Source organism: Geospiza fortis, unplaced genomic scaffold (assembly GCF_000277835.1).
Source record: "Geospiza fortis unplaced genomic scaffold, GeoFor_1.0 scaffold874, whole genome shotgun sequence".
Lineage (NCBI taxonomy): Eukaryota > Metazoa > Chordata > Aves > Passeriformes > Thraupidae > Geospiza > Geospiza fortis.
In genome coordinates this window covers 771,707-782,897 of record NW_005054456.1, presented here as the reverse complement: position 1 = coordinate 782,897, position 11,191 = coordinate 771,707, and the positions used below count along the sequence as shown (strand labels likewise).

Sequence of the window (11,191 nt, the reverse complement as noted above, 5' to 3'; positions counted from 1 at the left end):
CGGAGCCGGTGTCGGGTATCTGAGAGCAAGTGTGAGCACAGACACAGTGGAACATTCTGCTCTCCAAAGGCAGAACTCCACATGACAAAGCTGCTGTCTGCATGTGCATCTTCAGCACCAGCCCAGCAACCAGAGCCTGGCTGGGCACACGGGCGATGCTCAGGCTGAAATATGAACACCCAGCACAGATCCATGGAGGGCACATGAGACTGGAGGCTCTCCAGGGCTCTCAGTCCTGTCAGAGCATGGCCCAGGGACATGGGCACCAGCCTCAACTCCTCTGAAGGCTCCACCCCAGGCAGCAGCTCCCTCAGACTCCCCCTCAGTCCAGTGAGACCTCCCTCAGGCTCCCCATTCCATCTCCAAACCATCCTTGTGTCTGTATCTGAACACAACCACAGCTGAATTACTTTCATCACCCATTCAACACTTGTCTGCTCTAGTTTTTTTTCCACTGATTTAACAGTTGTGCAGTGTCTCATCTTGGACCGTGCCCATTAAAACCAATTCTCCTCTGGCCTAGCTCCTGTCTAGCAAAGGAAATAGTGAAACCCTGTAATGAGCAGTCATACAATAGGTTTTTTTCAATAAAGCTTTCCCTTGTTTAACAAGAAAAGGCAAAAATGCCCAGATTCGCTGTTTCCTCTGGGACCAGATAACAGCAACATTGAGGAACACACACCTGCTACTCTTTGCTCCCTCCTGAAGCCTTTCAGAGCAGAGTGTTACACAAAGCCAGCCCAAGGAGACTCCAGAAGGAGCCGGAGCTGCCGTGTTGCCACAGCAACAGTCTGCAGGAGCAGGCTGGAGCAGCCGGGGCTGCTCCGGGGCTGCCCCGTACCTTCCCAAAGTGCTCGATCAGGATCTCGACCACGATGTTTTGGAACTTGATGTTCATCATGGCTGCCACGGTGTCCTCCTGTGCTCGCATGAGGGTGGGCCCGAAGATCACCCCCATGTTGGACGGTGACATCAGATTCTCCCGGCTGTGCTCGCACACGCTGCAGAGGGCAGGGGAAGGAGGAACAGAGTTTGGTTTGGTTTGTTTTTTTCCAAACAGATCTTATTCCAAGGGAAAAAAACAAACAAACAAACAAAAAAACCCCACCAAAACCCAGGATACACTAAGAATCAGTCATTCCGTTTTCTTCATTGTGTTTTTGAATTTGTTTCCCAGCAGTGACAAACATGGCTCTAGGTCTGACACACACATTTGGCTCGGACAGATGCTAGAGAGAGCAATGTGCTGATAGCATCTTCATTTGATCTCTTCCCACTCCCAGATCCTCTTTAACTCTGCAATCAAAAGTCATCTGCACAACATATGCACAAAAGGAATCATTTAAATCCTATATCCTTTTTATCCACAACTGACTTCTGGCTTTAATTTTCTTTCCTTCTGAAGGAAGAGAACTGAATTTAGGGAGCACACTATGGTGGTTTCCAATAAATTTCTGAGGGGTGACAATTTACAGTCCCTGCTCTCAGAGAGTATTTTTATTTTTAAATCATTTGCTGCTCTGTGCATATCTGAAAGGGGATGGAAGGAACCACCAGAAAGAGAAGCATCACTCCATGCAAAGGGCGGCAAGGACAGTCACCCTCTTTGTGCAAGCCACATGGAAATTCACAAGGGGACTACAGTGGGTAAAATTTTGCAAGCCCGACCTCCCAAAAAGGCTCGTTCTGCTGATTCCATTATTCCCCTTTCTTTGTTTTTAGAGGAAAACATCTGCTTACTTGACAAGGTGCTGGATGAGGAGTTCTAACATCTCCCTGTTCTTGTCAGGCAGTTTATAGACCAGTGCATGAATGGCTCCCAGCCTGTAATCCAGGTTCTCAGACTCTGGAAAGCAGCAACACAAAGAAGAATTTGTACCCAACACTTTCAAACAAAATACACCAGAGAAATATAAAGCCAAAGGAAACCTGTGGAAGCTGTTCCCTGTGCAGCATGGGAGCAAAAGGGAGCAGAGGAAAGTGAGATTTCACAGCAACAGGATGAATTCTGTGAGAAACAATATGAAGTGGAAAGAGGAAGAAATGGAGCTTGAAAAGGAGCCCAAGGACACACTCCAAAAGAGGTTGGGCATGGGCAGGTCCTCCCCTTCACACCCTTGTTCCACACACCTGGCAGCACACAGCTTCCCTCTGGGAGTCTATGAGCCCAGAGAGCTCTGACACTGAACAGCACCTAAAAATATCCTACAGGGAATAAACCTGAGTCCCTGACCCAAAGAGGTCAACCTTAGAAGAATAAATAATCAGGAAACAATAAAATACCCTGTGTGAAAAGAATAGTGTGGGGTCTGGGTGGCTGGGAAGCTCAATGGTGCAAGTTTCTGGGGGAGGGCAGGGAAGGGATAAACGTCCTGTCACACCCAGCCAGCATGGGTTTAACCAGCTCTGAAACTAATAAATCCTGGGCTTGACTACCTTCAGCAAGAGGTGGAACATTTCCCTTTCCAAGAAAAATGGGTGTTATTCATTCTCCAGAGGGACACATGAAGAAGAAGTGGGCATCCCTCCCAGTCTCCCTGTGACTTCTGGAGGCACAGTGGGATGAGGGATGCTCTAATCCCACACATTTCCAAATGCCAGCACTCCCATGCTGAGGGTGATGACCCTCATCATGCTCTCTGCATCCCTGTTTCCCTCACAGGGCACTGGCTCACAGCTGTCACAGCTTATCTGCAGTGGCCACAACGAGGTGACAGCCACAGAGCAGCTTCTTGGCTGACCTCTGTTAGTCCCAGCTGTGACTCAATCCCAACAGCTACAGCACAGAAATGCCTTCCATGGGCTGTTTTCAACATCCCAGGACAAATTTCACAACCTAAAGGGAATACCTACTTATCTGGGGGGCAACAGCACATCCCATTCCCTCACAGGTTTTAAAATAAATATATCAATACTAGAGGGAAACAATTCTTGTGGCTGCTTTCAAGTGAGTGCCATCCACTGGCTCTCCAGACCCCCCCTGAGACCACAGACCCTGTCTGAGGGAAGGAGCAAGGGAGGGAAGGGAACATCCAGCACCACATCCCCTGCACAGAAAAACACTTGGAGAAGAGAGCACTGCTGTCTCTACAGCTGAAGCAGTGGGACACACAGAGCTGGGCTGGCAGAGCTCTGTCAAGTGACTTTGATGGACCTTGGCTGGGGAGAGCAGGGCCAGGGACCATCGCTGGGGAAGCTGTGGGACTTACTGGCAGCCAGGACCAGCTCTTTGTGGAGCTTGTACGTCATGACGGGTTCAGACAGGTTCCTGCAACAACCAGAAAGAAAACTCAGCTCTGCAGGGCACTGTGACCCACTTGTGACCATCTCAGACCAATGGGCAAACTGGCTCATCCCTCAGAGCCACCAAGTCCCAGTGGCATTTCCCTCTGCAGTCAGTATCAGTGAAAGAGCCCTCCCCATGGGACTGAGGGATTCTGCAACATCCCTATTCATCATTCTTCTTCCCAAAGCCTTTGTCACTTTGCCCTTTTCCACAGCCAGATGTGAATATCTGGAGCACATTTCAGCTTTCATCTGGGTCAGCCCCAGTCCCCTTTGCCTCCCTGGGGCAGGTGTGACCTGCAGTGCTACCTGAGATAGAACTTCAGTGAGCTGGTAATGGTCTTGATGTCCCAGTCCCCACTCTGGAGATCCACATCCCCAGGGCATTTTGGATCTGGAAGGAGAATGAAAAAGTTTTAGAATTAAGTTCATTCAGAGGTTACTAACAAAGAGTCTGCTTGGGGTGGGGGATTCCCCTTGAGACACATGAAGCCACAGCAGCACACAAAGAGAGCTCCTAATTCCCATGGCTGGGAAAAGTAGAAAACAGCACCAGTGTCAGGGTTTTGGAGAGGCTGGGAAGTGGTGCTAATGAGGACAAAGAGGGAAGTACAAGGTAAGATTTAGGCAGTGCTGAGAAGTCACTGAGAGCATATTCTCTATAGTTTATTTTTTCCTAAGGTTGGCAGAAGTAACGGATTTCAACAGGTCCAAGACAAGCTTTCTGACATCCAAAGAAATCTGAATGCCAGCTCAAATCTCTCATTTGCAGCTACTCCCCTGAAGGCTGTTCTGGAAGCATTCCCTCTTGCTGCACGGAGAGGAGGGAGCTCAGGGGAGGCCCAGCAGAATGGAAATACAATTTGCTCCTGCCTCCCCCCCTGACAAACCACATCATGTCTGTGGCGCCACAAAGTGAAGGATGTAGTTGTAGGACAGGGGGAAGCTGGACTACAGAAATAAACAGCAGGACTTGTTTTTGAAAATGAATAGGACTAGAGACTAAAAAAAAAATAAATTATCTCCTTTGAGTGGTTAAAGATGAAATCCTGCTGCAGCAGTTATTTCTGCGGTGTTGGACTTTCCATTATGCTTTCATGTGCAGTGGGGTGGCAAGTGGTTACCCAGACCCACGCAGATAAACAAAACAAAAAGCCACTCACTGGTGGGATTCAGAGGAGAAAACCACAGAGCAGCTCACAGGGAGGGTGAGAATCAAGCAGCAGTAGAACCTGAGGCTTAGCAATGAGTCATGGGCCAGCAGAGCTGGGCAGATGCCCGAAGTCATGGCTCTGTGAGAACTGGGCATAGCCAGACACCAGTACGAACCAAGGTTTAATAAACAACATCCAGAGTAGAAGCAATAGGAAACAGCCAAAGCCTTTGAATGCTGCATTAATATCAGATGTCTGAGCTGGCTTGAGCCCGAGGCACGCCCGAGGGAGGTGAGCTCAATCCCTGCCCTGTGCTCCAGCCCCAGGCAGGGCTGGGGAGAGAGGTTTGCCCTTGGTAGGTGGGGATCAACCCCAGAGGGTCCCTGAGAGGCTCACAGGTGACCATGAGGTGAGGGTATGATGGCCTCAGCCAGGGCCCAGCCCAGAAGGCTGTCCTGGCACAAAGCAGTGTTGCTGAGCCCCTAAACCTGCTAAGACTGTAAACACTTCCTCAGTTGCCAAGTTTGTATGACAGATCCAGCCACAGGAAGGCTCACGGCAGGAATGGATCCACTGGCTTCTTAACATACATTGGCTCCTTATGGTACACACTGCACACAGCAGGGTGTACCCACACTTCCAGAGAAAAACCTTACACCAGGCTGGAGGGCCCCGTGCAAAGGCCACCCTCCCAGTCCAGCTCATCGTGTTATCCCAGGAGAGAAGGGGAAGATGAGCCTCAGAGGGGTCACAGGGACCAAAACCCATGCTGCACATTTCTCACTGTGGAATCCTCTCTGTCCCTCACATACAATTCAAGAACAGGACAGTGTAATTGCACAGAATAATCAATCCTTACCAAAAAAGGCATTCAGTAACTTCTGCACCTGGATATTGCTGCCAACAGTCCGGTACACGCCCTCCGTGGTGATTCCTGAGAGGACAAAGCCAAGAGCGTCAGCCGAGGTTTCCCGCTGGCGATCCACAAGCCCCATCTAGTGGAAACGTTCTCCTGCTGCTGGGCTCTGTCCCACACCCCGGGCTCTATCCCCTATCCCGGGTTCTGTCCCATATCCCAAACCCTGTACCACACCCCGGGTTCTGTACCATATCCTGGATCTTGTCACACTACCAGGGCTCTGTCCCACTACCCGGGTTCTGTCCCATATCCCAAACCCCGTCTAACACCCCGTGTTCTGTCCCATATCCCAAACCCTGTCCCACTCCCTGGGCTCTGCAGGCAGGGTCTCTGCTCACCCCAGTAGCCAAGGCCACCAGCACCACTGTGGTCACCATGTCACAGCCAGGTGAGCACAGCCAGGGTGTGGGACACACCAGCCCACACACCCCATTTCTGTGGGGTGCTGCTTTATCACAGATTTGCTCAAACCCCCACAGAAGACAAAGGCATTGAAGTAGAATCTGAAAGCCCTGGCCAGTGCTGGGACAGGCAGAATCTCTCCTAGCTCTGCCAGCAGGGTCTTTGTGCCCCCACTGCTCTCCACTCCAGTGGGCCTTGGCTGCCACAGCCCCAGCAGCCCCACCCCCACATCTGGAGGTGAATCCAGACCCCCATCCCACACTGGTGATGTTCACTGGTGCAGGCTGGATATGTGACAGCCCAGAGGATGAGCTGCCACCCTTCCACCTGCTTCTGCTGCTTCACAGACTGGGGCTGAAGCAGCCTGGAGCCACCTCTGCTGCCAGAGCTGCTCTCCTGCCCAACACTGGCTGTGCTCAGAGCCAAAACTGAGAAAACCATGAGTGAAAACAGCATAAAGGTGGAAGTTCAACCTCAACGGCCTTGGTACAACATTCCCAACCATGTGGGATTTTTGCTGCCAAAGAACACTCATTTAACTGAAGAGCACACTTTCCTCAGCTGAAAGCTGCAGTCCTGTGCCAGTGGCTAACCGTGTACTGCAGGAACCACGGGGTGACTCGAGGCCATGGGAAGCACAGCCAGGCTGGGTGAGCTCCTCACCTTTGGTCTCCACTGCATTGATGCACTTCCGAACAAACTTGAAGCCCACCTCGTTCAGCTCCACTGTTTGGGACAAGGAAGCTGTGTTAGCTGCCTGAGCCCTCCTGGAGAGCCCAGGAACCCCCCAGCCCCAGCCCCAGCCCCAGCCCCAGCCTTTCTCAGCACCCAGAGCCTCAGTGGCACAGCACACAGAGTGCTCTCCCCTGCACCCACACCCCCTCAGGAAACACCGGCGTTCTGGGCACCCTGACAAGGAGTTATTAGTTCCACATGTTCTCCCATTTTTCCTCAAACTTATTTTGAGTTGCAGCACTGCTCCCTACCTCCTCTCTGTCTTTAATAATAAGGTATTTAATAATAATAATAGTGTAAATTATTTGGACTGTGTCTAATAAAGACTTAAATAATTTTCTCCAGGGCAAGATCTGTAGTTAAAGTTGTTCCTCATCATGGGACTGTGTAATGTCTGCTTATCTACATTACTAGAATTAAAAAGCAAAACCAATCCAGCTTGATGTGCTGAGGAAAATGAGCACAGGGCTTCCTCCACAGATCTGGGCAATCCTGTGGGATCTCTGCATTTTTCAGCAGGTTGTTTATACTGATTCTGTCTGCTCTGAGCAACAGCAACATCAAGCTCAGACATCTCTTAGCCCTGCCCCAGGAATAAGCACAGAGCCACCTGGTGCTTGATACTGAGGGCTATGATACCACTGGAATTCTTACCAGCTTTAATCTATGACAAATAGAGAATGTTTATTCAGTGGAACCCTAATTCACATTCCTCCCAGTGTGATGTGAACACAGCCACACAGCAGGTTCGTGCTCATGGTTCTGGGAATGCTCCCCCCGTGCTCATTAGAGCCAGCTAGTTACAGTGCTGATGAAGTGAGCTCTGGGACAGAATGCAGGTTTCACCCAGCTGACAGAGCCCCAGAGGGGTCCCAGGGCTCTGCAGGGTGTCTCAGTGCTCCAGGGCTCTGCAGGGTACACCCCACTGCTGACAGGGGGGATACAGGGCATGGTGGTGGGTGGGAGATCCAGGGAACTCCATGCCACCTCTACTGCCCTGTTACAACCTTTGTTAAGGGACACATCCTCAGAATCTCTCACTGGGGTTTGGAGGTGCAAACTGAACCTCACATCCCACTGCTCCTGGCTAAATAAAAACTGCTCACTGCCGTTCTGTGCAACTCATTCTCATCTGGGCTCGGTGCCAGGCACTGTGGTGCGAGAACAGCAGTGACACTGCTGTCACAGAATGGGGACAGTGCTACTCAGCAGGATTTGAGGATGAGTGTATCTGCAAGGAAAATTCTGCCTGGCCTCGAGGCTGTGAGAGCCCAAAGAACAGCAACAGAAGTGACTCACTTTCTTCCTGCTTCGTGATGGGACTGTGATAAATCTGAAAAAGGGGCGGGAATGGGGGAGGGAGAAGCAAAAACATCATCAGCATGATTTCGTATTTATTTCTAAAAGAAAATGCAGCATCCCATAAATCACCCCCAGATTACCCAGAGGCAATCACAGCCAAAAAGACAAAGTCCCATAGAAATCTCATTTTATAATTAGGCAAGAACCCATTACCTGCACAATCAAGGAGCTTCTGCTGCCTCCCTGTATTTCAGTGGGGCACCTATTGCTGGGGAAATTCTGTTCTGTAGGCAAACCACAGGGCACTGAGCTCTGCTCAGACTGAAGGAAGGGGACACCAGAAGGCACAGAAAGGTGGGAGAACACGGGTGCAGGGTGGGCAGTGACACCTTTGAAAAGAGCTAAGAACTGCTAAGAGCTGCTAAGAGCAGGGACAGACCAAACATCATCTCCAGCAGGCAGTGAGGAGCAGGAGTGAACCAGCCCCGGAAAGGCTGGGGTCTGGCACAGCAGGGAACACCCCGAGATTTCGGGGGAAACCCAAAATCCCCAGTGGGAGCTGAGGGAAGGGCAGGGAGGCCGTGGTGATGGCGCAGCAGTGATCCCGAGCAGCAGCCGCCGGCAGAGGACACTGCTGGGCAGCGCATTCCAGCTGGGAACGGCTCCAGGGACACTCACCGGCTCCTTCCCGTCCATGGCCTCCATCCACAGCCTCCGGTTGGCTTCTGACAGCGCCTGCAGCGTGATGGTCCCGGACCTGTGTGGAATTCCCCCAGGGACAGGCACGGAAAGGAAGAAAAGTAGGTTTTAATAGACAGCAAAGAGGGATTTGCTGCAGGCCCGTGGGGTTTGGGGCCACCAGACACAAAGCTTCTCACCTTTCATTAGTTTCAATGTCAAAACAAAACCTTTTGTCTATGGAGTCAGTCTTTCTCCTTACACAGGATTTCAGGGTCAGGTCCAAGGTGCCCTAGGAGAGAACATGAAAGGCAAGGTGAGAGGACAGAAACATGGGAGAGTTTGGACTCCTCGGGCCCAGCACAGCACTGCCCATGGCTCCTGCGCTGACATTCTGATGGCATTGGTACCAGGGCACAGGTGGTTCTCCCACCATCATCACAGGCAGATGAAGTTCCAGGCTTGCTCTCAGCCAGAGAATGTTCTGGACTCAACAGCACTGCCCCACACAGCAGCACCCTGCCCCTGCAGTGCTGGAACACTGCTCCAACCATCCCAGAGAGGCTCTCCCTGTCTCTGAGGCCAGGACCATGCTCACCCATGATCTGACACAGCTGGGCTCTAATTTTTACCAGGGCTGGTCATCAGTACCAGTTATCTACAGCACCAATGAACCAAATGGCTTTACACAAACACTGTGTGGCACAGGGAGGTACACTTCCTCACCCCAGAGACAGCAGACATCTCTGGAGAGGCTCAGCTCTGGCCCTGGGTGTTTGTGTCCCTGCACTCCACAGCAGAATTAATTCATAATTTGATTGTGGGTTTGTGGCCAGCTGTGACCTGATGGTGCAGGCTACCAATATTTGGGAAAGCACTAAGTTTTCTGAGCCCCTACCTGCAGTAATGGGCCTTAATAGACATGCTTATAGCATAAATGACAACAAATCTCTCCATACAATAGTTTGGCTATTTCTTTGCCCAGCTCCCTGCCAAGGGGTTGCAAAACATCTATTTTATTTTCCTGCTGCAGCGTGCAGAGCCCTGCCAAAAGCAGAGCATGAGCTCACACACTGGAGCACACACGCCTGGCTGGGAAGGCCCCGGGGACCACTCCATGGCAGAGGAGGGCGGGGGACTCAGCTGGAGGCACTGGCTGAGCTCCATCCTCCCAGCCCTCCCCTGTCACGAGGAGGGACTGAGGGAACTCCCAGGCTTTGGTAAGCCAAAGCATTTTGTGAAAGAGGCAGTTACCCAAATTGCTGCCTTAGTGCAGTTTGGAGCTGCACTGTTACCCCTCTTCTCTTCCCACACTGTCCCAGTCCCACAGAACCAGTGCTGAGAGCAGAAATCAAACCACAAACCACTGTGAGCACCCAGTGTGTGAGGAAATGCTGCATTTGGAAGCAGGAACTCCTGTAGTAACTTGAGTCATTCAGGCCCTTCAGTGGCTGCCACAGTTCTTGTGGCTTCCAGCCCCTGTGCACGGGGAAGGATCAACATCAGCTGGCCCAGAGAAGCACAAGTTTCACCCCAGGCTGAACTCATGGGCCAGCACTGTCTGGTATCTCTCATGTCACAGGACCCACATCTGCTGCCAAACCCTGAAGGACCTGGGCTCCCAGGGACACAGTGGAGTGAGACCTCTCCTCACGGGGGTGCCTCTTCCAGGTGACACCAAACTGCCCTGTGTGGGCAGGGAGGGGACAGAGCCCACCCCTCTGCTCTGTGGCACCTGTAGGGTCACAGGAAGGGAGGCCATACATGGGTGGAAGGTGGGCCCAGTGGTTGGGCCAATGTTTGCAGACATCCAACTCACCTGCTTAGCTCCAGGCTTCTGGTCTGTGGGTGTCATCCGTAAGGTTTTGGCCTCTTTTTCATACTGGCAGTAATACTTCACCCAGGAGATGCCCAGAGCCCCTGCAGAACACAGGAGAGGCTGGAATCAGGGACAGGGCTGTGGCTCAATGCAGCCAGCAAGGTCAGGCATGGTCAGTGCTGCCCACATGTCCTCCCTTCTCTGGGGATGGACACTGACAGCCCCGGGGGACATCAACCTTGCAGGTGTCTCCATGGGCAAGAGTCAGGAGGAGAAGAGGAGAGGAGGAGGAAGAGAGAAGCAGGAGGAGAGGAGCACAGGGCAGCAGCTGCCTCCAGCACCCTCCCAACTCACAGCTGGTGAAAGGGCGTTTGTGGGACTCTGACCACAAGCCAGGCTGGTTTGGCCAAGCCCAGCCAAGACCTACACTGGCAGGATCCTACATGTCCTGAATGTCTGTTTCACAAACCCCACTGCTTTTTTCTGTGGGTGAAAACTCAATAATGAAGCCAACAGGAGCTTTGAAATACTCTGAAGTTCCTATTTCTGGATTCATAGTCACTTTCCTCTGTTTTCTTACCTGAATCCCTTTATAGGAAATAATTCAACTGGTATTTTTTCTGTAATTTGTTTTTAAGTTGCAGTTGTCAGGAAGAACAACTTTTCATACTTGATTTATAGGGAAGCATAAATAGAGACAGAAAATAGCCACTGGCCTGCAAGAACATGCCACATTTAGGGTCTAAAATTACTGAGTGTGCTTTCTTTTAAAAGCAAGATAAACAGACATAAAAATATATATATAAATAGATTTCTATGTAGGATTAAGAATGAATGCTTACAAAGTTGTCTGTAGCCCCTGAGGTCACAGTTTTGCACAGACTTATGTCCTCTGAG

General features: G+C 51.2%; 1 protein-coding gene across 1 annotated transcript in view; it reads right to left on the bottom strand.

Moving 5' to 3' along the window:
• OPHN1 (oligophrenin 1) overlaps nt 1-11,191 on the bottom strand; it is a 38,284-nt gene that overhangs the window by 10,221 nt on the left and 16,872 nt on the right. Inside the window, exons 9-18 of the mRNA XM_031062677.1 lie at nt 10,295-10,395; nt 8,676-8,767; nt 8,476-8,554; nt 7,795-7,828; nt 6,424-6,486; nt 5,299-5,373; nt 3,595-3,679; nt 3,210-3,268; nt 1,741-1,846; nt 842-1,001 (exon numbers count right to left, since the gene is read on the bottom strand). Of these exons, the coding sequence (XP_030918537.1) occupies nt 842-1,001; nt 1,741-1,846; nt 3,210-3,268; nt 3,595-3,679; nt 5,299-5,373; nt 6,424-6,486; nt 7,795-7,828; nt 8,476-8,554; nt 8,676-8,767; nt 10,295-10,395 (854 nt within the window). The remainder of the gene's footprint in view (nt 1-841; nt 1,002-1,740; nt 1,847-3,209; nt 3,269-3,594; nt 3,680-5,298; nt 5,374-6,423; nt 6,487-7,794; nt 7,829-8,475; nt 8,555-8,675; nt 8,768-10,294; nt 10,396-11,191) is intronic.